The sequence below is a fragment of the Pangasianodon hypophthalmus genome, chromosome 22 (assembly GCF_027358585.1).
Source record: "Pangasianodon hypophthalmus isolate fPanHyp1 chromosome 22, fPanHyp1.pri, whole genome shotgun sequence".
NCBI lineage: Eukaryota > Metazoa > Chordata > Actinopteri > Siluriformes > Pangasiidae > Pangasianodon > Pangasianodon hypophthalmus.
Genome location: NC_069731.1, coordinates 1,954,419 through 1,981,214, shown reverse-complemented (window position 1 = coordinate 1,981,214; position 26,796 = coordinate 1,954,419). Strand labels below are relative to the sequence as shown.

Sequence of the window (26,796 nt, the reverse complement as noted above, 5' to 3'; positions counted from 1 at the left end):
ATATTTAGTGAGGAAATATTCTGGCATGTAGCATTTCTGCTCCAGGAGTTTCAGAAAGATACGTAAATCATTCAAGATCAAAAAATAACAAACAAAATTAAAAAAAATAAAACATTGCTTAAATGATCGCATAAATTAAGTTTATGTGATCATTTAAATTAAAAATAAAAAAAATTAAATTAACTACATATGGCTACTTAAATGATTGTATAAATTAAGTTTGAATAAAAATATAAAATAAAAAATTAATTAACTATACAGTATATGACTATTTAATGATTAAATACTTAAATTAATACATTTATATAAAAAATGTAATTAAATAGTCATTAAATTTAAAATTAAAATGAACCACATAAAGCTACTTAAACTATGACTGAAATTGAATTTATATTAAATTTTAAACAGTCAAAACTAAGTGAACTATATAGAGCTAGGTAATCATTCATAATGAATTAATTTAGTTATTAATTAATAATTAAATAATTAATTAATAACTAAAATAATGATTTAAAAACCAGTTGCTTCCATTTTATTCAGTACACACTTATTTATGGAGATAATATTTAAAAACCTAAGTAATAAATTATTTAAATGGGTTTAACAAACAGTTTGCGATGTTTGAAATAATTTGTCCTCACTTTTAATTTATCCTAGTTTTTTAAACATCAAACGAAAGTCTCACTCATGAAACGCTGACATTTTTGTGCATTTTCTGGAAATGTTTACATCTGCTGTTTTCTCACTACGGACCTAAAACAAAATAGTGCACTTATAATACACTCATATAAACTTATACTGTATATATTCAACACCAAAATAATATATTTGAATAAAAAGAGAATAAAAGAGAGGTGCTACAGGACATTTCAGATTATCTCTAAATGTGCAAAATGAACTCTTCTCATCATCAATCATATAAAATTAAACTTGCATAATACGAGGTAACTCATTATAACATATCATGAGAATTTATCCAGGATGCCCTCCTTTCGTCTTACGGTATTGTTACAAATACTGATGTAATTTACCACCTTGCCATAAATCTCTTTAAAAAGAATCTCATAATTCAGACATGTAATTAACATGAATATATCTATAATATTATATATGATACAAATCAGGATAGTAAAGTTCAAGGCATTCTAAAGGTGTTTTCTAACAGTATTCGAAGTACAGGAGACGCCGTGGAAAGGAGAGCGGGATGATTTCTAACAGTTTAATCCCACAGAGTGAAGTCACTGTCGAGCCTCCACCTGGATTAGTGTCATTTTTCTGTCGTGCCATCAGCAGTTTTGTTTGTTTTCTCTCTAATAAACTCTCACGTTTCCCCACTCCACCAGGTACTGGACCTTTCCGTCTGGCGTGATGCGTCTGGCCAGGATCCTCACAGCCTCGCCTCCGCCCCAGCCTCGTGCCGCCGTGTGCCCTTCCAAGCTCACTCCGTTGGGGTAGGGGGCGACGTCGTGCAGGAACAGAGACGGGCATTGCTCAAACCTCTGGCCTGGTGGGTGAGTGGACGACATGGAGAAGGGGAGACAGGGCGCAGGAAGTCGACATGGGTCCTCAGCACTGGGGGAGGTGAAATATATAACAATACATTTTTTTAAAATGGATAGTTTCGGTTCTCAAATTCTGATTGACTGAGCCTCATTAGAAGCCACTGTAAGAAGCTAAAAGTATGTGCACCCCTGACCGTCACACCCATATGTGCTTGTTGAACATCCCATTCCAGATTTATTCCCCCTTTCCTGTTATAATAAGCTCCACTCTTCTGGGAAGGCTTTCCACTAGATTTTGGAGCGTGGTTGTGAGGATTTGTGTTCATTCAGCCACAAGAGCCCTGATGTCAGACAAGGAGGCTCCAGTTCCAGTTCATCCCAAAGGTGTTCAGTGGGGTTGAATTAAATAAGGAACAAATGTTCCACCAAATCCCTGTTTGCATTTAAGGACTTGTTCATTTTCCACTCAGATTCTAACAGGACTATAAATGAGTGCTTTAGTAAACTGCACTTTTTGATGAAGCAGTTGCTTTCACACTTGCAGTCTTTTTTCTCTTTTACACAATAATCACTCACTGGAGTGTCTTTTGTGCTGAAACAAATCAGCTCAGTCCTAGTATCTGCGAACTAACTTAGATTTATTATTATCAGAAATAAAGTTTGATGGTACTCTCATGATGAGGAGGTTGTTTTCCTTCGCTATAAAGAAGTGAGATGTTACATTGTGTACTGGTGAACATCCCAAAATACACACATTGCAACACTGGTAATGAAATACTTTCCATTCAGCATGCCATGAATCTCCTCATATTCACTCACTAAGTTTCACCCGCAATTTGTCCTCCATGTTTGTTTTTTTTTCTCCACCCCCAGCTTACATCCTGACTGGTCAGGAGGTTAAAAAAAGTGTGAGATGTCAGTCTACACTTTTCTGAACAGTTTAAAGTTTTCTGACTTTGGCAGCGTCACTCTGAGCAAATGCTAGAATTATAGATGGAGGTTTGTGGTAGCACTGGAAATAAACTTATTCCATTAACTATTAAATATTAAAAAGCTAATCTAAAATAAATAGCCAGAAATATAAATGTATCTACTCATAACTGATTATTACAAACAAATGATGAAGTTGCCAAAACAGATTAATACGGAAACACAGCTGATGCTGCTTCAAGTCCTCCTCGGATCGTGTGTATGAGTTCAGAGGGTGATTTTGGTCAGTAAAATGGATGGTATGAGAAATTTTTTTTTTTTTTTTTTTGTGACATCAATGACAAGAAGTTTATTTTGCCTTACTGAAAGAAAATAAAGTACTGAACAGTTAACATAGAACCAAAATTATGACTTAAATCACCCGTCAGTTGTAGATGTCACGTTCATATTAGGGGCCGTTGTGACGTTTCGTTATTGACACGCCCCCAAGCTCAGAAAGTCGGGGCTCATTGTTCCCAAGTAGTAATTACAACATTGACCATAGACACAACTCTTACGTTACGCATCCTTTGGTTATGCAGATGGAACAGGTTATATAAAGACAAACTACTCAAGGTTTTAATACAGAACACCTGGACACAATCAGGAAACACACCAATAACAGGCCAAGGGGCAGAGACACGACGAGAACCAAAAACTCACAGACCTGTAGTGATGCAGAGTTCGAGGCAGACCCTGAGATCCGTTACACGACGGGTGATACAGAGAGAACATTCTCTTGGGGGGTGACCTGTTAATATAAACACAAATAAAACACTTACAAATCTCTGGCAGTTATAATTTAATGGTAGAATTGATTACTGAAGCTCACAGTTGGTTCAGGTTTCCACATCAAATTAAATAAAATCTGTAACAGAAAGATATTGTGCCCAGATCCTGGGATTTTCAGAACACTATAAAATTATATTTGCCTTTTTAAAAACAGAAATGCCCTCATTGTATACCACTGATCATCAATACCAACCCCAGCGCTAATTCCTCCTCGGATTTCCGGGAGTTGTAGACGCTTGCACCGTTCACACACCCGTGACAACATGGCACTAGATTGATCTGGTTAGCAGGTGGACACGGCTGGAGACGAGAGAAAGCAGTGAGAATAACTTTTAAAAAATGCATCACAGAGGAAAATAGATGCTAACACTACACTGCTAATATTAGATAGTTAAATAGTTAGGCTATTAAATAGTTAGGCTGCTAGTTAGCTAGTACGAAAGTTAGTACAGGCTAGCAAGCTAGCTACATTAGTGTGTTTCCTTTCAATAGATTTAAGTGAATGAAAGTGTCTTGAAATATATTTGTAAAATTTATTAAATTTGTAACTAAATCATGAACAATGTACCCCAAAAATGTATGCTATAACACTACACAGCTAGCTAGCTAATTGTTAGCTAATACAGCAAAGCTACCACCAGTTAACTTTTTAAGTCATGCTACTTGATAGCTACATTAGCTTGTTTTTTGGATTTTTTAAAATAAATTTACGTCGATAAAGAGTCTTCTTTAAAAAAATATGCATTTTCAAAATTCATGATAATTTGTACTTAAACCATGAAAGAATGGATGAAGAATGTACCCAAAAAATGTACGCTAACACTACATCGCTAAATAAAGTAAAGGCTCCCATGTTATCTATCCAACTTCATAGAACCTTCAGCATTTTTTATTGTTTTAATGGACTTAAGTGGACAAAATTGATTGTTCAGATTGATCTTCACATTTTCAAAACTCCTGTTAATTCCTGAAACCACTAATGGTGTACTAAGTCCATATATATCTGTCACGGATTTGGTAGAGGAGGAGGATGCAAGTGCAGCTAATTTATGGAAGAAGGTGAAAACAAGAGCCATTAACTTGAACTGTGGATACGAGACAGGAAACACACAGATATATAATGAGGCCCAAACAACAACTACAACAAAAGCTTGACGGTGAGACGCTGAAAAACTAGAACCTATATAGTGGCACTAACAAGGCCTAACGAGACGCAGGTAAGAGTGATTAGTGAGTCAGGTGACGTGCTGGGGCTGATGGGTAGTGCAGTTCTGCGCCCTTTAGCGCTACCATGACAATATCACACTTGTGAGTCAGAATGCTAATTCAGCATCACTTGTGGCCTGGTATATGATTTCAAACACAATGATATGAATAAAAAGGGACCTAATCTTGCAGATTAGATTAGCCTGAGATGCTCGATAAGTCTTAGATCTTTTAAACAGAGCTGGACGCGTGCACATTGTTGGCGATTTTCAGTGTGTTCGAGCTCGGCGTCAGATGTTCAGCACTCATGCAGAATCCAAATGATGACATTTCCTCTCCAGTGCATTTCCCTTCTGCCAAATTCGTTTGACAATAGCAGCATGACGCAGCATCTCCACCAACGCACAGGCAAATAAGGAGTCATCAAAGTCAAGGGTTTGTGTGTCACCACACAGGTTGTGGATTGCTGCTGATGAACAGATATCGGATTGTGGCTCGCCTTCATGTTTTCCTGTCCATGCAGATGATTTAACTGTTCTGTGAAGATGGTGCTGAAAACCCTACAGCACACGTACTGATGACGCTCTAAATCCAGACTTCAGCAACTGTCCGTGTGCCAGCACCACCTGGCTGAACTGTAATCGACTGTAAAGTGCGTCTGGAACAACAAGTCCAGATTCCAGTGAATATTATTTCTCTAATACTACAGCATTTTAATGATTACAATTTTTCATTTATTAAAGAAAGACAAGTTACATGTCACGTTGTGCTTCTTATTCAAGATTCAAGATTCAAAGAACTTTATTAATCCCAGGGGGAAATTGCTTTGCCATGTTACAATTGCTCTCAAAAAGAAAGAAAGAAAGAAAGAAAAGAAAGAAAGAAAGAAAGAAAGAAGAAAATACAATAAATATATACCTATTTTATAAATATATATACCTAAATTTGTATTGCACATGAAAGTCCCTTATTGCACATGAATTTAACATGTATTGCATATGCATTACACATGAAAGCCCCAGCACTTATAGAGAGGAGTTGTACAGCTTGATGGCCACAGGGATAAAGGATCTTCTGAAGCGCTCAGTGGAACACTTGGCAGTGATCAGTCTCTGGCTGAAAGTGCTCCTCGGGTTGACCAGCACACTGTGTAGTGGGTGAGAAGGGTTGTCCAGGATTGAGTGGAGTTTTGACAACATCCTTCTCTCAGCCACAACGTGAACAGGGTCCAGCTCCATGCCAAGTACAGAGCCAGCCCTCCTGATCAGTTTGTCCAGTTTATTTCTGTCTGCCATCTTCATGCTACTTCCCCAACAGACCACTGCATAGAAAATGACACTAGACACCACAGACTCGTAGAACATCTGCAGCATGGTGTTGCAGACATTGAAAGACCTGAGCCTCCTCAGAAAATACAGCCTGCTCTGGCCTTTCTTGAAGAGTGCTGTTGAGTTTGATGTCCAGTCCATCTCAACTCCCTCACCATGGACAAAGGAGTGACGGGGGTCCTGGATTTTCTAAAGTCCACTACAAGTTCCTTTGTTTTCCTGACATTGAGCTGTAGGTGATTGAGCTCACACCAGGTAACAAACTTGTCCACTACCGTCTGATATTCTGAGGTGTCACCACCCTGAATACATCCAACAACCACAGAGTCATCAGAGAACTTCTGAAGGTGGCAGGATTCAGAGTTGTAACTAAAATCAGATGTATACAGGGTAAAGAGGAAGGGAGAAAGAACTGTCCCTTGAGGAGCACCGGTGCTGCAGATCACAGTGTCGGACACACAGGTCTGTATGCGGACGTACTGGGGCGGCCAGTGAGGTAGTCCTGTTTATAGTTTATAGTTATCTGTTTATAGTTACATATAGTTAGTTTCTGTACTCACTTATAGCTATAGCAGCTATAAATATTCATTCCCTCACCAGACTCTCTCTTTTGTCTCTCTCCTGAAGTTAATAAGACAAAAAAACGCAGCTTGGCATGTTACCGAGAAACTGCAAAGAAGTGTGAACTCCTCTGTCCAGAAGATGTCGGAAAACCTAAAGTTACAGCTTTACCTCTGACTGTTACAAAGTGCTGACACTGGAGACTCCTTCCGCAAATGTTAAATAAACACATTTCTCCTTACAGGAAATTTCACATCAACAATTTTTTAATCTGTTTATGTGAAGCATCCGCTGTGCAAGTCCCTGTGAATGAGCTGTTACTATAGAAACGGTAATGTATTAGAACGAGGGCATTAATATAAACCTGTGATTTGCAGCTGCACTACTGTCAGAGCTGCTGGTCTAGAAAATTAATCAACACTGGAGCTCATTTTCAGTGTAGGCGGACGTTAGAGACAGAAGTGCTGACCTGCTGAAGTGTCTCGACGATGCGCCGCTTTGATTTGCGAGACTCGGAGCCCACCGGTCGTCTCTGGCACGGCAGTGACAGCGGGCTGCAGACCAAACGAGACAGATGACAGAAGAGTTCTCAGTAACCTTGATGAGGTTTCTTTTTATGAAGAAGTTGCAAAAAGTGCAGTAATAAATGTGGTTGTGCAAAAGATTACACCCCCATGGGTTTTGAAAGGAAAAAAGGAAAATGTACCTCTATTTTCTAAAAATAAAAAAAATAAAATGTTTATAACACCCTTTCTGCCGACTTAAGAAAGAGAGATTTCATTGAACTTTTGAGCTTTCATTGTTTTTTTTTTTTGGTTACTATTATTATCATAACATACATTATTTGAGAATTTTGTTACTTTTTTACTGATAAATTAAAAACAAAGGAAGAATGAAACTCTCTAAAGCTGAACACATGCAGTGTCTTGTTCCTATAAATTTCTTTGACCATCGAAACCAAACTTGCATCGAGTCGTCATTCAACTGAAACTGCACTGAATTTTGTGACGTGCTTAAAATTTCAATTTGATAAACTGACTTTGAAAATGTGTCACGCCACCATAATTTGAATTTTAGATTTTAGACATCTGATTATTTAGAATTTGAATTTAAAGCTGAATTGAAGTTAAAGTGTGGTATACAAATTTAATTGGATCGAATACAATGTGTGTGTTTGTGTGTGTGTGTGTGTGTGTGTGTGTGTATGAGACAGAAGGCCAGCATGACCTTTGCTTTGCGCTGACCTTTTGCGGTGCGTGATGTTGATGGGCTGCTCGGTGATGAGGGGTGAGGAATCGGACGACAGCGGCGGCGGAGCTCGCACTTGAAGTCCAAAAAGACACTTCTTCTTCTTGATCTCTTTCCCCGAGACGAACCTTTAGAGTTGATGAGAGTTAAAATATAATAAGCAGAGGTGTGACATGTTTGGAGTGTAAATCACATTAAAGAATATCCCACAATTCCTTTTTGCTTGTTAGATTTCATGAAATTGCACCAGTATTGTCTGTTTATGTTCATTTCCATTAAACAGTGTCTCACCTGTCCTTGTGGGAATTTAATGCATTGAGCAGATTGTGGCAGCGATCTTGCTTAGGCGTATCTGACAACTAAAAACACAGAGATACTGTCACATGCATATAAATGAACACAGACATGAAACAAAAGCTTGTGGCTGAAATTCACCTAAACTGATTATTAGACTATATACACAAAAAAAAGCGTGGCTGCGTAGCCATGACATTTTATAATAATCTACTTAATTGTATCTAATGTCTGTACAATATTTTCGGGACTATAAACCAGTCTGGAGAATTAGACACAGTCGTGACAGTCATGACATAAAATCATGAAGATACAGGTCAAGAGCTTCAGTTAATGTTCACATCAAACATCAGAATGAGGAAAAAATCGCAGTGATCTAAGTAACTGACCGTGGCATGGTTGTTGTTTGCAGTGTTTACACAGAATGGTGCGAGAAACAAAAAAAAACCTCTGGGCTGTTGTTGATGAGGAGAATGTCTAGGCTAGTTTGAGCTGACAGGAAGGCTACAGTTACTTAAATTACCACTCTTTACACCCGTGCTGAACAGATAAGTATCTCAACATGTTGAATTTTGAGGCAGATGAGCTACAACAGCAGAAGACCACATCGGCTTCCGCTCTTCAGCTGTCCAGTTTCAGTGAGTCTGTATAAGTTGTTTCATGTAGCAATTTTTTTTTTCCACATTTATTGCTGTCAGTATGGTAACAAAAGAAAAATCATATTTTGCACTTAGTAGCGTGACTATGGTAGAAAGAAGCTCCTACACACCGTACTAAATCAGGCTTTACGTGTTTATCCAGCATGTTTAAAAGTCGTGTTCGTCTGCCAATCACAATATAATGTGCACTTTCAGTTTCTCAAAACTGTAGATGTTATGGATCATATCATATCTACTCTAATATAGTGTTCATTGAAAAGCTACAGTATGATTAGTTGGATATTACAGCCAATTACAGTTTTTTAAAATAAATAAATTCATCATCCAATAATCCAGAGTCAAAATCCCAAGAAGACTGAGACAGCAACTGAGCAGGATGAGACCTAGTAAATTTCCGAGGGAATTATCAGGAGCCTCATGTGAACAGAAGGATAAGTCTGAAGCCAAGGAAGAAGAGCAACAGAAGAAAGTTCTGGGTATTTTATGGAGTGCATCATTTTTGAGCCAATCAGAAGCAGACTAGATAGAAGTGGTGTTTATTTGATCGACATTTAAAGTGTAAATTACATATACAATAACATCCTGACTTTTGAGTATGAGCGTGAAGTAAATGGCAAAAAAAGTGTCTTATAGTACAGAAATTATAGTGTATATATCCATCTATGCTAATCAGCCATGCTAATCTCTAGACATGTCCACATTACCGTGCCTAACAGCAAAGAATCCCAGTTCTCGTTGGTGAAGGCCATTATTTCATGATCGAAATCGAAGTATTTCCTCTTGCAGCACAGGGACAGATGATACAGCACCAAATGGGCCAAATCTACCCTGGATAGATGGAACAAAATAAGTAATCAAAAACAGTAACACTTATGGGAAAAAAACGTTAGTGATAATTTGTTCACTGATGTCAGGAAAGAGAAAGAAGATCTTACCAGGTCATGGGAAGTCTCTGAATGGTCTCAGGGCCATTTGTACACACTGAACACTGGAAGTGATAAAACCTAAAAAAAAAGTAATAAAAATAAAGACCAGCATGTAAAATGTAAAACGTGTGCACGGGTAGTGATGATGCTAACACAACGCTAACCTGTCTCCGTATAGCAGAGGTTTGGTCAGGCACTGAGTGCAGGCTTCATGAAACCACTGGCCACAACTGCCACACTGCAGCATCTTCAAGTTCCACCTCATGACAGAACAAAAAGTACGCAATGAGTTTTCATCAATTTACATTTATTAAAAAATCATAGTCGAAAACGTTTCACTGAAATCAGCAGCAATGATCACACGTAACACATTGAGGACTGAATTAATTCAACATTAGCTGGTGCAAGATGTGAAAACTACCATTTGACCTTATTTTGTGTTATGACAGATTTGACAAAAGAAAGCAAATAGTGTACTTTATATTCTGATAATCTTCATTTCAGTATCCCATGAAGATTTACAAGATAATAAAAAACAGAACCGTCATTTTTAAACACGAAAAAAAACAAGGATGTGCACGTATAAAAGAATTGTTAAAAGAACATTTAATGTGCAACACTAGCCTGCTACCTTGCCAGATAAATACTTAGCTTAGTTCTTGCCTTCAGTAGGCATCCAGGTTCACTAACACGTTAGCTAACACCAGGCTATTATACTGTGTATACTGTGTATAAGTAGCCGAGGTCACTAGCAAGCTGGCTAACATTAAATCTAGTAGACTGGTTTGCTAGAAAGCTAGCCAAATATCAGGCTATTATATGATGTTAATAAGTAGACAAGGTCGCTAGCACACTTGTGTATTCTATGCTAGCAGCCAATTAGCATGTTTTATATATTGTGTTGCTAGCAGTCAAGTATCATATAATTAAAACTGACGATTAGGTGACAAACAAGCTAGCTAACATTAGGCTACGATATTGTGTAAACAAGTAGCCAAGATCTCTAGCAATCAACCATATTTAATAAGTAGCCAACATTCCCATTTTCTTTGTAATTCCTTCCGGTAATTTGCATATTGAACCTGACTGGCTCTTCTGTTTTATGATGCAATAACATTTTCCTGTCACATGCTCGGTACAAGTCCACAATTCCAATCAAATCCAATCCCCATGTTATTATTTAATCGTAAATGATATGTTTTATAACGTGACTCACTCTCCTGGGCCGGCGCAGTAGCAGTAACACTGTTGCTGATTGGTCAGATGCTGAGCGTCCCAGTCCAGAGTGGAAAGCTGATAGGGCAGCCTCAACTTCATCAGCTGCATGAGTCGAGCAAAGCGCCCTCGTTTTAAGGCTCCGCCTCTCTGTGATGAAACACAGCCAATCAGATCAGCGATGGGAACGTAGGCTACGTCAGGTCATGAAGGTGAGGGATCAGACAATGACAGCGCACGCTGTTACAGTGAAATAATCAACGTATTCAACATGCTTTGACCGCTTTCTGCCACTGGAGAAATGTAAATAGAGCTCGTATTCAGACTGAATTTGGGAAAGGAACGGTTCAAAAGGAGAGAGTTGTTATGTTTTGGGAACGAGGGTCACATGAGTAAGAATAATAAGTGTGAAATGTGTGTGAGTGTGAAAAGCAAGTAATGATGGACAGATTAAAGAACTCGCAGCCATCATACGCTGCCTAAAACATGCAGAGACGCATAAGTAATTCATAGACATCCACAAAAGTAGAGATCTGCATTAAAGCTGAAACCGTGACAGGAATTTTCTCTCCAGTTTCATAAGCTACAAAATCGAGCAAATCCAAAACTCGACCTTGGTGGCGACGGCAAAGACGCAGTGGCGGCAGATCCAGGAGTCGCTGTCCACCTCGGGGTCGATGGCCGGAGTGTGGCACTGAGCATGATAACCTGAAATAGCCACAAAATCTTCCATTTTAATTCATTTATGCAGTTGAGTGCAAAAGTTTGCACACCCATAGGACAAAACGAAGAAGACAAAGATGTTTAAAGCAAGACACAACAAGCGAATAAAGTCTTTTTTTTTAAACAATAGATATCAGTTAATTTTTGCCAGTGGACTGCTGATAATCTTACAAGTATTTTTTATTGGAACTTTATTCCAAATTATGCTTTATCTAATTAAATATGCATAAATGTGCATACTTTATTGAAACAAAACAAAAAAAAATCTAGTGTTTGGATAAAAATTTACATGATTTTAACAGGAAGAATATTTGAAGTTTCAAACATGTGTGATGTTTGCAAGTAGAAAATACAAAAACGGTGAAATAAACATAATAATGCAGAATTTTGACATTCTTGTTACTATGGTTACTATGGTTTAAGAGTAGGCATGTGCTAGATACAATTTGCCCAAAAGTCAGTAAGATGACTGTCATTTCTTGCTGTAGTGTCTTGCCTCAATTTACACAAGCAACACTCATTCATCTATGTTCGCAAAGTGCTTTATGGGTCATGGGTTCCAACAACAACAACATTCTAAGTTAAGAACAATTTTAAGGTGTAACAAAAATCCTTTGGATCTTAAAGAACCATGAAAATGTTAGTATTTCTACCTAGATTGCTTAACCACTCAAAAAAAAACCTTGAGGAACATTTATTTTCTACATTTTCTAAGCCCATAACATTTTAAAGGATACTAAATATTTAAAGCTGTAGTGTGTAGTAATGAATAAATAATTGACAGAGTCGACCATCTTTTATGATCCGATCGATAGAATCTGTAAACAAAACTCTCTTTTAAGCTCTCTTTTTAAAAAAACTGCACCCTAGATATCACTTAACTTTCAACTGGTTTGTAGACAATCTCTAATCGTAATAAGGGTAAAAAAGCAGTTCATTTACATTAGACGATTTGTCACATGGCAAATAAAAAAGTCATAAATAAGGAATTAGTGGTCATGTAAATATATCTGTAGTAAAATTAACAAAGTCAAAGGGAAAAAAGCACATAAAGAAACATTATTTTGCATATACAGCAACAGTTCCCCCCCAAAACATCAACTTCATGCTGCTCAATATTAACCCTTTAAACTCCCAGCATATTTTTCAGTAGCTACAGTAATGTTAATTGGAAAAGGGATTTATTAATAAGAAATCTGGACCCACTGATGAATCCTGGGAGTTTTTTTTAATCTCTTAATAAATATTATATCAATAAATGCTCTTTTATGAAAAAAACCTGATGTTTACTTACTGTGGCGGCATTTCAGACAGTTTATGAGTGGCTCTTTAAGAGGAGGACCGTCACAGACACAACACACTTCCTCTCCACTGGCTGAGACTGAGAGAGAGTGAGAGAGAGTGAGAGAGAGAGAGAGAGAGAGAGAGATATGAAGTGTCACACTGGGGAACTAGAGTAAACTGACCTTATACCACAGCGCTGTTGAATTCTGGATTCTGATTGGTCAGAAGTTGTTGACCTACAACAGCAGCTCTGACAGTAGTGTCATTATCGTAATATTAACATTTCTATCTTTTCTAGAGTAACAACTTAATAACAACAATAAACAGATTAAAAATGTGAGTAATCACTGATATGGTGAGGTTCTCTGTAAGGAGAAATGTGTTTATTTAACATTTATGGAAGGAGTCTCCAGTGTCAGTGCTTTGCAACAATCATAGGAAAAGCTGTAATTTTAAGTTTCCGACATCTTCTGGACAGAGGAGTTTACAGAAGAATTACTGGTTTCTTGGTATCATAAGTGAGAACAGGAACTAACTTGTTTTGCAGATTTTACGCAACATTAATAAATTATAAATTAATATAATTATAAATACATAAATTATAAATTATAAATGTATAAAAAGTAACGTAAGAATAAAAACCGTTGTTTAATTAATAAAATATTATTGTTGTCAAACTGCTGTGGTATAAGAGGAATAAAACACATCAGGACACGCTGTTATAAGAAAATAATCAACCTATACAATGTAGTGTAAATGTAGAATGTTACTATAGGGAGTGATTCTGTATCTATTAAGTAATATAGTAGGTATGTTCCTTTCTTTTTTTTATGCTTTTATAAATTAATTTGCCATTCAGCACATTATCAGCACATTAACAAATTCCAAATTACTGAAAGATTGTAAAGTCGCAAACTTCTATCAGCCAGGATGGAGAATAATATAATCATTTATTAATTCTAACCAACAAGTGCTCTCATTTAGAGCTCTCATCAGGAAAGTGGGGGGAAAACTTATGCAAAGTTCCTAAATGTTCAATTTATTTAAGTGGAGGCTTTTGTTCCTAGTTCCTGCAGTATACTGTATACTTAATTAATATTCAGTTTTCCCAACTGTATTCACTCGACTGAAAATACAGCCGCAATAAGAGCCGCTTCCAGCCTGACGTACTGTAGGTGAAGTTTCATCACTTACACGAGTGAACGTCTTTCCTGAGGACCCAGAACTCGGAATTATCCTCAAATCTGACCAAACAACACTGCTTGACGACGTCTACCTGAGAAACAGAGCGGGGTTTAAAAAGCAAGATGACATTTAGCTTCCGATAGAACAGGATACAAATGTAATAGATCAGGAAACTCACTCTTTTGACGTTGCCTAGGTATAAAAGTCCGTCGCTCCATCGTGCTAAGACGTCTTCTCCTTCAGTGACCACACCCATCCTGAGTGCAGAGATGGACACAGGCATGTCAAAAAGCAACCACACACACCACACACACACACACACACACATGCAAGAACAGTTAACAGTCCAGAAGAAGCCCTTAGAGCAAGGAAGAACTGTTCAGGTTCTGGGAGGCTGGAGGGCCAGTCCAGAGTTCTGGTTCTGTCCCAAATGGAGCCACAGGACACATTTCTGGGATGCTCCAATATCTCAAACAAGAAGAAAGAATTAACGGCATTAACGTCCAGGATGTTGCGTTTTGTTTTATTGGTGTCTTCATGATACCTCTTCATTCACTCACTTAACTACATGTGACACCTTTATCATATTCTGCTGAGTAGACAACTGAAGTTTAGCATCCCTTGAATAATAAAATTTATTTATTACATATAAGCGCCTTTCATACATTTAAAATATTGCTCAAAGTGCTTGACAAATATGTGAGGAAGAATTCACCCGGGATTGGGACGCTAGTCCATCGCAGGGCACCGTGCACACACACACACACACACACACACACACTCACTCCTATGGACAATTTAGCGTAGCCCATCTGCATGTTTTTGGATAGCGGGAGGAAACCGGAGAACCCGGAGGAAACCTACGTGAAAACAGGAAGAACAGGCAAAACTCCACACAGACAGAAACCTGAGCTCAGGATCAAACCTGAAACGCTGTGAAGTGGCAACATTGGTGGTAGAAGCGGCTCTATCACCAAAAAAATAATTAAAAAAATAATTAAATATTTTTTAAAATAGGTAAATAGGGCAAACATGTAAACTAGGCAAATAATAATAATGCAACAGGTAACAGTAGTGACAGAAAGTAGAATGTTATATATTAAAAAATAAATGGTAGAAAGTAGAAAGTGGGTAAAAATGGAACAAAATTATAATCATTAATACAATATACAATGGAATGTAAAAGTAACATGCCAGTGAAAGTACAGCTGATAAAAGCCAAGGTGAAAAATAGGATTTTTAAATCAGTAACAGATGGTAGATGTAACCTGACCAGTGTTTAATGGTGTGTTCCAGATCTGTGTTGCATAAAAACAAAAAAGTTTCACACATGGAATACAGAGAAAGCTAGCTCTAGACACAAAAACAGAAAGTGACAGAGTTACTGTTACAACCCTGAAGATTATTTTCCTATAACAGCATGTCCCCAAGAGTTTCATTCCTCCTACACCACACCAAGTTGCCAGCATTTACAAGTGAATTTATTAAAGAATGACACATCATAATTTTTATCCGTTTATAGTTACATTTAATGGTGTGGAACATCCAAAAAAACAAGTTAGTTCCTGTTTTCACTTACGTTATAGCAGCTGTAAACAGTCGTTCCCTCACTGGCCTCTCGTTTATTTCCCTCTTGAAGTTAATAAGCTTGTTATTTTATGTTACTGAGAAAGCGCATAGAGTAACCTCCTCTGTCGTAAAGATGTTGGAAAAAGTGAAGTTACAGACTGTTACAAATTGCTGACACTGGAGACTCCTTCCATAAATGTTACATAAGCGTCTCCTTGCAGAAAACTTCACCATATCTACAATTAAACACGTTTTATAATCCGTTTATGAATGAGCCTGTCACTAGGATAACCCCTTAGAGTCTTCTGGAGTGAAAAATGTGACTTTCTCCAATTTTCCTTAAATTCACACAGTGTCTTAGGGACGTGAAGACAAAAACAGCGGCATAAGTTTGGTCTTCCGATGACGCTCCAAAGCCGAGATCTGAGGCTCTGATATATTCAACAGGGTTCCATATGTTGGACATGGGAACACTCAGTTCAAGTAGGACCGGTTGCTAAATTTCACTCTTCCTGGACGTCTAAATACAACAGTAGGATTTGTCTCCTAGGTGAGTAGATGCTGTTTGATGCCTAACATGTCAGAGATTTCCACCAGAAATAGTGAAAGAATTGTGCCTTTCTGTTTGTTTAATTTCAGAATTTGCATTGCTTTCAGTTTAGGTTTTCTGAGATGAAAAATAAATCCCATTTCCCACCATCTTCGAGCCTCGGATCTCAGCTTTGGAACGTGACAGGAACTCCAAACGCGTGCTGCTGTGTTAGACACGGGGCTGATAGCGGAATAACTGTAATGTGGTCTGTTTAGGAGACTGGAGACTCATAGGGAGAGAAACTCCTTTATCTCTTTACAGGAAACTTCACCACATCAACAATTATTTTTAATCCATTTATTATTAGTGGAGCGTCTGCTGTACAAGTCCCTGTGAATGAGCTGTTACTATAGAAACAATAATGTATTGGAAAGGGCGCATTAATATTCATAAAAACCTGTGACTTGCAGATGTACTACTGTCAGAGCTGCTGTTATAGAAATTAATCAACACCTTCTGACCAGTCAGAAGCCAGAACCGAACAGTGGTGTGGGATAAGATAAATGAATAAAGAAAGACACCTGAAGACTACATTTTATTTGGTCTTCAGAACTGTCCTTGCTGAGTTTTGCTCTGAGAGAACACTGATTGAGATTTTTCCCAGAGAAGTGCACACTCAGAACAGTTTTGAACCCCAAATGGAGAAACAGGACCTCAAAGAGCTCACGTACTCGCCCAAAACGAGAACCACAAGAACCACAAGTGTGCCGTTTCTCAGCTCAAGCGCACCTGAGAGCATTTTGTAGAAGTTTTGTTAAGAGTGAAAAAACCCCAGCTAACTGTAGCAAAGTTGTGCACTTGTGCCCTGAGAGTCTTCAGAAAGCTAAAGTGCTAATCTCACTCAGAGTCAGGCGCGTGCATGGCGACAGGACGGTGTTTGAATGATCAGCATCATTCAGCACTGAGGCAGCTGCACTGAGGCAATCAGCTATGCAGTGGCACACATGATCAAATGCATTCATCCTTATGCAACAGCCTATTGTAGTGCACTCCGCTCACAGCGCCGTCATAACGCATCAATATCATCTGCATGCAGATTAAAGAAAAAAGATCAAGTCAATTATGAACTGAATAATTTAGAATGCATGTAAGGATCCGTGCATGCAACTCTGGATACATGCGCGCGACACACGCACGATGAGCCCGTGAATCAATTAATTAAGCAGAAAAAAAAAAAAAAAAAAGAAAAAAAGATAATCGCACGAGCTGTGCTCTGCTGGCAAAGGGCTCGCGAGCTAACCTGGAAAGTCGCGCGGGGTCACCGAGCCCGCCGCGCGAGCTTGACATGAAACGTCCGACCTTCCCGCTGTGATGTTTTCGCCGCGCCTCACAATTACTGTCGGCGATACGGATTTATGATGGACGCACACACACACACACACACTCACACACAAACACACACACACTCACACACGCGCACACGCGCGCGCGCCAAAAATAATAAAACCCCTGGACGCGTCAGTGTCAGTCAGTGAGCGGTCGCGCGCTTGGTCCGTCCGTCTGTGTCGCCGCCGGCCGTCCTGCGCGAGCGCCGTTTCGTCATGTTCCCGTGCTTTTTTTTTTTTTTTTTTTTTTTTTTTTTTTTCGTCTCCCGCTGATGTTATTAAACGCGGCTGTCAGAGACAGTGGAGCCCGCCAGAGACGCCATCATCTCCGCCTCTCTCTCTCTCTCTCTCTCTCTCTCTCTCGCGACTTGTTGTGACGCAGACATAAAACACGGAGAGCGATAACGGAGTGGGAGGGAGAGCGACGGCCCCGTGTGTGTGTGTGTGTGTGAGTGTGTGTGAGAACACCTTCACATCTGTACAGCGACCCGCTGATGCCGGAGGCGTGTCGCGGGTTTAAAGGAGAGCTCCGGTCCCTCACAGCCGCGCGCACGCCTCTGTGTGTGTGTGAGTGTGTGTGTGTGTGTGTGCGCGCGCACTCTCCACTAATTAGCTAAAGTTTCGGACTGTCCTAATTGGCTCGAGTCGAAAGAAGCACGCGGGACTTGTGGGAGAAGTGTTTATACTGCTGAAGTGCTTACTATTATTATGATTATTATTATTATTATTATTATTATTATTATTATTGATCATGATGATTAGAATAATGTTATAGCTTTATTTTACTATTAATTCAGGATATATTCTATGTCGTTTTTAATGCACATTCTAATATTTATTATAACAACATCAATAAAAGAATAAGAACAGGAAGAAGAAGAACAATAAATATATGATTTATAATTTATAATTATAATTAAATATTAATACGTTATAGTATAAATATAGTTAACAGTTTTGCACATTCAGGTTTGTATGCATATTCTATTGTTGTTGTTGTTGTTAATCATATTAATTATAATAATTGTATTGCTTTATATACTATATAGTATTATTAGATTTGAGATAGAATATTTATGTTATATTTATATTTATTTAAATAATTGTGTATATTTATTTCCTTGGAGTACTAGACAGCAGATTTCTGCACCAGAGAAAGTGGATATAATATGTATATTTTTTCTGAACTATTCCTGACACTGTGTATTGAAATCGTGTGCTTTATGAGAGAGCCACCAGATTTTTTATGCATAGAGTGGTTCGATTAAAAAAAAAAAAACTAATATTAAACCTATGATAAAAAGCTCTAAGCTTATCATAACTGAAAGCATGTAATTTAGTGATATTCATGCTGTGATATTCAAAATGGCCTCTGGGCAGCAGGAGTGTCAGTTCTCTCCCAGCACACCAGAGGGCATGAACACTACACTTCCACAAAAGAAGGAATTTCAGCTTAAATACCATGCTGGCCTCATTTTAGTGCTGTTTTCCCCTCACCTTTTTATCTTGGGGAATCCCATCGCCATGTTACTGTGCTTATTGGAGGAACTGTAGGCTTCAGGAACAGAACTTACCCAGAAAGTACTGGGATTTTCCAAAGATCACAGGCCATTTAAGTTTCAAATACTGCTACCTCTCGTCAATTAGAAAAAAATTAGACATAAGACAGGCTGGCAGAGTCAGGGGGTTGGGGGATTTCGAGGGGCAGGGCCCCCATGGTTGAAAAACACGGCAAATGTGTCCTTTAGAATGCCCCTGTGTGAAAAAACACAATAAAGTGCCCTCTAAGGTGCCCTTATTTTGGAGAAAACATGATGAAGTGCCCAAATAACTACACTTCAAATGGAAAAAAAGGTGATGAAATGCCCCCTAGGGTGTCCCATGCCTGAGAAAATGCGATAAAATGCCCTCTAAGGTGTCCTTACGTTGGAGAAAACATGGTGAAGTGTCCTAATGACTGCTCTTGATGAAATGCCCTCTAGAGTGCTCCTACATTGTAGAAAATGTGATGAAGTGCCCTCACATGTCCCTGCATGCTAGAAAACGTGTTGAAGTGCCCCCTAGGGTGTCCCTGCATGCTAGAAAACGTGCTGAAGTGCCCCCTAGAGTGTCCCTGCATGCTAGAAAACGTGTTGAAGTGCCCCCTAGAGTGTCCCTGCATGCTAGAAAACATGTTGAAGTGCCCCCTAGGGTGTCCCTGCATGCTAGAAAACGTGTTGAAGTGCCCCCTAGGGTGTCCCTGCATGCTAGAAAACGTGTTGAAGTGCCCCTTAGGGTGTCCCTGCATGCTAGAAAACGTGTTGAAGTGCCCCCTAGGGTGTCCCTGCATGCTAGAAAACGTGTTGAAGTGCCCCCTAGAGTGTCCCTGCATGCTAGAAAACGTGTTGAAGTGCCCCCTAGAGTGTCCCTGCATGCTAGAAAACGTGTTGAAGTGCCCCCTAGGGTGTCCCTGCATGCTAGAAAACGTGTTGAAGTGCCCCCTAGGGTGTCCCTGCATGCTAGAAAACGTGTTGAAGTGCCCCCTAGGGTGTCCCTGCATGCTAGAAAACGTGTTGAAGTGCCCCCTAGGGTGTCCCTGCATGCTAGAAAACGTGTTGAAGTGCCCCCTAGGGTGTCCCTGCATGCTAGAAAACGTGTTGAAGTGCCCCCTAGAGTGTCCCTGCATGCTAGAAAACGTGTTGAAGTGCCCCCTAGGGTGTCCCTGCATGCTAGAAAACGTGTTGAAGTGCCCCCTAGGATGCCTCTAAGGTGGCATTCCAGTGACGAATACATGATGCAGTGCACTATAGGTTCCCCTGAATGCAATAAAATGAGATGAAGTGCCCTCTAGGTGCTCGTATGTGCAAGAAATTTTGCCTGATAGGGTACCTGTATAGTAGAAAAAACATTAATGCCCTCCAGGTTTCCCTTTTTTTTTTCTCCCACTGAATGTAGGAGATGCCTTTTTTATTTTTTTTGCCCCTGCCCTGTGACTCAGTAATTTACCCAAAAAAAAAACAAAAAAAAAAACAACCCAGAAATACAGAAAATACAATATATTTTACCCAGGCTCAGGTCCAAAATAAGAGGAGAAGGTCATTATAACAAATGGCTCCAATTTTCCTCTGGCGTGTTATTTAAAAAGAAGCCTATCCTGTTCTAAATATCTTTTAAAGGAGCTGTTTGTCATTTTTACAGCCCTCTGCTGGCTATGAGGCAAAGTGCTATAATGTTGAAGAGATTAACAAGGTTTCCTTTTCTCTACATCTGACTTAAAAAATGAGCCAGGAAAAGGGGTTCTGCTTTAGATGGGGGTGGAGCCTATTTCTGGCCCAGAAAAAAGTAAACCAAAGCCTCAAATAAAGAACAGAGCTAAATTAAACATTGCAGATTTGCAAGTCATAGTTTTCCTAATGTGGCATTTTGGAAATAATAGGATGATGGTATGTTTACTTTGTATTCTAAAAATTACAAACTGCTGCTTTAATTACTGAAGGATGAGAGGAATTTAGTACTTGCATTGTCACTGGAGATTTATAGGTCATTTTACGTCATGCTATTTGAAAATATGAACGTGTATGATCCTGTTCCACCCGTCATTATAACCCGTGAAGAGCTGTGTATCGGGGCTCGCTGTAAAACTTGTTTATAGGGATTTTAGTAACCTTCGATGGGCGAGTTGTCCTGTGACATGGGAGGTAGCTAACTGACGCCCTAAGACAAGCCGTTATGTGAGAATTACAATAGCAGGCCGGGCCTGCAGGTTTGTATATAATGCTGCTAAACCGGCCTGCCATTAAGTCATTAAAGTGTTTCGGTTATGAGCATGAAGCATTTCAGACATCAGTAAGAAAATCTTTCTCCAAGCCAGGAGTTTCCAGGATTTATTTAATTATTTATTTTTGTACCAGATTTAAAGGGCTAATCTTACTCGCAGTGAAATGAAGGATTAACACGATTTAAGAAGGCCTGCTTACCAGACTGGATTGAGGTAAGGAACTCATACTGAGTCATGCAAAAAAAAGGCAATAAAAAACAACACAAAACAACAAGTTTTCCTATTTAAATGACTCTTTTAAAGTTGTGACGAGAATCTGTTCACATGCATGAATTTTAACACATAAAGGTTTTGTTAATTGTTAATGTTTGTTAATGTTTTTTTAACTGTATGATTGAATGATTGTAATGATGTTTGTCAAAAATGCCCTGAGAAGCATGTGGTTTTAGAAATGAATCTAAATTGTGAGTTTTAAAATGTAGCCTTGACTAGATTTCTACCATTACATGGGCTTTTTTTTGTTTTGTTTTGTTTTTCTTTTTTGTTTTCAGTTAAAGATTAACAGATACTATCGGTACAATACAGACTGTACTATTTATGATAATAGACCTTTAGCTATAGACTCAAAGCAGGCTCAGAAGAGTCGATTCGGGTGAATAAAGGTGAATTTTAAAAGCCAACAGGAGCATTTTCAGCACAGTGACATAAAGTCAACAATCAGACTAACTTTACTTTTTCTTCACAGAGACTCTGAGACATAGAGCAAAATTTCTACCTACAATAAAAGGTGGGTGGTTTGCAAACGAGTCTTTCCATTTAAACGACTCTTTAAAGTGAGTCGGAAGAATCGATTCGCCTGCACGAATGAACTGAAGGTTTCGATTCTTTCGAACGAATTCGTTCGAAAGAATCGATTCAGTAAAGTGAGTCGTAACGCCTAGCAATAACAGTGTCAGAGCAAAGGGGTGGGTTTACTGTATGCTGTGGGCGTGGTCTATCTGGCACCATTTTCACATGAGATGGTAATGTATTCAGTTTGTAGTATAATTTATATACATTTTAATATTGTAAAATGCATTTGATGTTCTTCCATTTTTTTGGGTCTAACACTAAACACAGGGAGAAACTGTAGAAGGATTGGTTTGAGGAAATAATTTCTCTACTGCATTCTAATGGATTTACATAGAATTGATAAATTCCTAATTGAAATGTCGCGTGTTGCCTTGTTAGCTACAGTCGTCTGAATGGTGGCTTCTTAAACAATGCATGAAAGAAAGAAATTGTCGCTTGTAGGATTGTTATGATTTTTTGAAGGTTGATAATGAAACGCCTTTCTCTCTGCTACTGCCTATTTTTTAACCGGGTTAAAGTTCATTACTGTGCTGGTTCTCATCCCTTTTGTGTCCGGCTGCGACCAAAACATTTCGCCAGACTCACCCTAAATCACACTACAGTACTTCTGATTCAAGGCGCAGGGACACGACTGCACTAAAACCATTTGACTGTATTTTTAAAATGGATTTTCCCCCAATTTTTTTCTCCTTAATTTAATTCTGGCCAATTCCCACCCTCCAGTTAATCATACGACGGCTACCAGCCCGGGAGGGTGAAGGCTAACACGTGCTTCCTCCAAGACATGTGAACCAGCCAATCGCACCTTTTCGAACTGCTGCTCATGCTGCATCACAGGGCGGCGTAACACACTCAGAGAAAAATGCTATCCGCCCACTTCTGCATGCGTGATCTTACACTAGCCATGATTGGCTAGTGTCACTGTGATTGACAGGTGAAGGACGGTATGCCCCTCCCATCCAGAGATCACAGCCAATTTTGCTGATTTCTACAGACGGCTGCGACATCATCGGGATTTGAGCTTGCGATCTCCGGACGATAGGACGAACGATTTCCTGTTGCGCCGCTCAGGAGCTCCTTTGGCAGATGTAAACACTGTACATTGCTAGCTCTGCTGTCACTCCTGGCATGTTCATAACTTCATCACGCATAACAACGCACAGACGCACACAGCATTGATGACCACAACTAAACACCACAACGCTTTAGTTTTAGCTAAGCCATGCTAGGTACATTTTTATTTTTACTCAGCACGCCGGGTTTCCTCACAGACGCTCTCTCTTTCTCTTTCAATTACAAGGACAAGGATGTGCAAAGAGACTTTTATTAAAAAAAATTATAAACTTTTCCTTTAATTTTTACCACCAGCCTGCGTGTTTTTAAACAGTCGATTAGTACCATGATATCGTGAAACCGTGATATTTTTAGACTAGGTTATCAAACCGTGAATATTTTGAATTGTAACATTCCTACTCGCTTGCTAGTGTGAAACAAAACTGAACAAAATGCTACTGACAAAAAAAAAATCGTTGTTTTGAATCGTTTCTCTTATGAATCGATTCGAATGTTTCGATTCGATGCAAAGAATCGATTCGCTTGAAGCTGAGTGACTGAGCGCGCGACGCGGCTTCTCATTCGCCGGCTGGTTGCCAAGCGCGCAGCAGACCGGAAGTGCGCCGTCACCATAGCAGCCGGAGGGCGTGTGTGTGTGTGTGTGTGTGTGTGTGTGTGTGTGTCCTGTTCAACACAGCGTTCACTTCTCCGCTGCAGTCACACGATAAGGCACTGACAGGCGATCAGGAGGTGGGAGATATGCAGGCTCAGAGTCACTGACTTCACTGCAGAAGAAAACACCGGATGGACGCAGCGCTCCGACACTAGCAGGTATCTCTTTATTTCCATTTCTGCTTGGATTTATTCCCTTATAGGCATCAGGTTGTTCCCTTATTTAGTCCTTCATTGCTGTATTTTGACGAAATTGTCATTCAGGACGCGTCCCTGTCTGGATTTTTTCCCTGTCCTTGCATAAACCCACTTTCTGTTTCAGACACTGAGCTGCAATATGAGCTTTAGAGTTTGCAGTTTATTATTATATTAACTTCCCGTGTGAATGATGTCAGCAGGAACCTCTGTGAGCTTGCAAAAAAGGACATTAGATTCATTTGGGGTGTGACCTACAGTAATACAGGACACACACTGTGCTGCCAAGTCATGCATAAATATTTTTTGTCGTTTGCAAACAGGAAGACATGAGGAACAGACAAGTGGATGTGTTTTGTTGTTTTTGTTTTAATGTGCTTTAGAGACTTGCAGTTCTGTGCACGGTTTACAGATGGCTATCAGTATTTATCAGTTCCTGTCACACTATGTGAGAGTCATACGGTTAAAGCCTATATCTTACAGTTATGGTTAAAGCCTATATCTTACAATTTTGTCATGATCACAAGTGAGAGCTCTGTGTCTCTGTCCTTATCTTCCCAAATGATCCCTATCTGCACCGTAATCAAAATACCAGAGAAGGAAATTGAGAAAGGCAAGGAGGGGTCGGAATTCAAATTGTGAACTCGCTGCCCGCCGTAGGGAAATGGAAATCATGTAAACAAATGATCCATCAGGCCCCGTTGGCTTAGCACGCACTGTCTAAGCTCTCCTAACCCAACCAACGTGTGTGTGTGTGTGTTTTTCTGTGACACAGCCGCTTGCGCCATGCTCCACCGGAGTATGAGGACAGCCGGGGTGGAGCTGCCAGAGGTGGGGTCAAAAGATGTCCCTCTCATCGGCTACCGTCTCCTCCCGCCAGACACCGGCGGTCCTCCTGGTCAGGGGGCGAAGGACGCGGATGCCAAGGAACGCGCCTCCTGTCAGGTGAGGCTGAAATGTTTGTGATGGCTGTCCGTCATCCAGGTTGCTCCTCCTTATCATCATCATCATCATCATCATTAGAAGCGATAAAGTCAAGCACTTGTAACTAAGTGATTCTGGTTCTCTGCCAGATTAGTATGAGTTCCCAATTAAAGCAGCGGTTTGTAACTTTTAGTCTACCCCTTGCTGCTTTCAAAGCTAATTCAACACATTGAAACTGATCACACCCCTTCTACTGAAACTGCATATGCCTTATTAGTTTCCTTTTAATGGAAAATCAGCAGAGCTGAGTAACTGTGTTCAAGCTGGGGGCGGAGCTAATTTCAGGGTCAGAAAAATGCAAACCAGAAACCTAAAATGAAAAAACTAGCCTGATGCGCTACATGGCAATATCGTGATTGTGAATCAAATTTATTTCTAACACCAAGGTTACACTACCATATTTGAAAACTTTTCACAGATTGTGGAAAAAAACGTAGCATTACACAATAATAACTTATTTTTAAGACTTTTATAACAACTGAAAAGGCACGAATACTTGAAGATCACACGCTACCCAACTTGTGACTCGTCACTGTGACTTGCCGAAACTAAGCTCACATGAAAAAGCACACGATTTCTTGTTACTAAGAGACAGCAATAACAAAACACACACCAACAATGCTAGCTACACCGCTAATAACACACACTTTAGTGCAGTTTATACTGAACTGCTTCAGGTTTTTGTGAAATACAGACCAGCTTCTGCAGCCCAGTTTTACCGCCATTGCTGCCGTTGCTGCACTCTATGTTGTTTTAGCCTGTTGAAGAATTTGTTCAGATTTAAAGTCACTTACTAGCGCACACAACCGAGCTACGTCCAGAGTAAGGTTAAAAACCTGAACCAACTTAAAATTAGAGTTTGTACTTCTCAAAAACAACACAATCAAGGCTGTAACAGGGCTAAAAGTCACAGTATAACCCCAGTTTAAGTAATTGTTGAAAATACACAATTATTACCGGTCTAGAAAAACTTTTCATTATTACAAACTGCACCTTTAATTTGTTGCAACAGAGTCTCTGCTGCAGTTGTTGGGTTTCAGAAAGCCTCAGGGACCCCTGCACTTTCAAAGGGAACACAGTAATCCAGGGTACTTTCAAAGAAATATCCAGAAGCATATACAACACAATCCAGCCCATGTTAGCTTCCATGCGTTAAGAACATGACAGGAAGTTCAGGTTGTGAGCATATGGCAACTCAAACTGAGCTTTTTATTACCTATACATTGTTCATCGCCTCTTCTCCTCTCTGTCTATAACAACATGGCTGTACGGCTCTTAATAGCCTCGAGCGAGCCAGCTGGTCGTTCTGCTCATAACCCAGCTGCTGGGTTCTCAGGCAAGCTGTGGAACAATGTGATAACCCAAAAAGACAAGCTTTATCACGGTACAAGCTAACACGCGGTGATAAGATTCCTTATATTAACATTTGTTTTCTCAGATTCATACCTCCGTTATTTAAGTACACACGTAGAGCAAAGATTAATCCACAACCCTAAAATATTCTTCGGTATATTTCTGTGTACAAGAAGAACCCTTGATTATCCAAAGAACCCATGAGGAACGCTTTTTTTCTAAGAGTGTAGGCTATGCTGTTTTAAAAACAGACATGAGACATAATTTTAAAATATTTTTGGACTTTTTTCATATAATAATGAAATAAAATGAAAGGTCAATCTAAAAATTTTACAACATGATTTTAATCATTTGATTTTTTCAGGAAACTTATGATTTAGTATTTTTTGAGAGAAAGAGAAGGTGTAGTGTTTTTTCATGAGTTGCTGAGAAGTTTGAAGAAACAGGAAGGCAAGTGTTATTGCGTCATAAAATAAAATCGTGTTCTAATTTGCAAATGTAGGTTTACCAAGAGAAAGGGGTTGTTCATGTAGGGATGCTACATGTTCACAG

General features: G+C 39.3%; 2 protein-coding genes across 5 annotated transcripts in view; one reads left to right on the top strand and one right to left on the bottom strand.

Annotated features, from left to right (window-relative positions):
- Positions 1 to 438: 438 nt before the first annotated feature.
- phf1 (PHD finger protein 1) lies at positions 439 to 18,006 on the bottom strand. Of its 2 annotated transcripts, XM_034297930.2 has the most exons (15): positions 17,294 to 18,006; positions 14,071 to 14,149; positions 13,902 to 13,983; positions 12,718 to 12,804; positions 11,314 to 11,408; positions 10,702 to 10,850; positions 9,650 to 9,745; positions 9,495 to 9,563; positions 9,264 to 9,387; positions 7,898 to 7,965; positions 7,603 to 7,734; positions 6,828 to 6,912; positions 3,457 to 3,563; positions 3,139 to 3,222; positions 439 to 1,572 (listed from the first exon to the last, which is right to left on the bottom strand). In XM_034297930.2, exons 1-15 carry the CDS (start codon positions 17,338 to 17,340, stop codon positions 1,311 to 1,313), a joined length of 1,566 nt encoding a protein of 521 aa, XP_034153821.2. In that variant the 5' UTR covers positions 17,341 to 18,006; the 3' UTR covers positions 439 to 1,310. The 2 variants fall into 2 exon arrangements, with proteins under 2 accessions (XP_034153821.2, XP_053083755.1); XM_053227780.1 differs by having other exon boundaries at positions 14,071 to 18,006.
- Positions 18,007 to 23,646: 5,640 nt separating this feature from the next.
- rgl2 (ral guanine nucleotide dissociation stimulator-like 2) overlaps positions 23,647 to 26,796 on the top strand; it is a 28,252-nt gene continuing 25,102 nt past the window's right edge. For 2 of the 3 annotated variants that reach the window (XM_026924432.3, XM_026924431.3), the window contains exons 1-2: positions 23,651 to 23,871; positions 24,683 to 24,852. In XM_026924432.3, coding sequence (XP_026780233.1) covers positions 24,694 to 24,852 — 159 coding nt within the window. In that variant the 5' untranslated portion in view covers positions 23,651 to 23,871; positions 24,683 to 24,693. Of the gene's footprint in view, positions 23,872 to 24,682; positions 24,853 to 26,796 lie in introns of all 3 variants that reach the window. The other variant, XM_053227841.1, reaches the window with a different exon arrangement.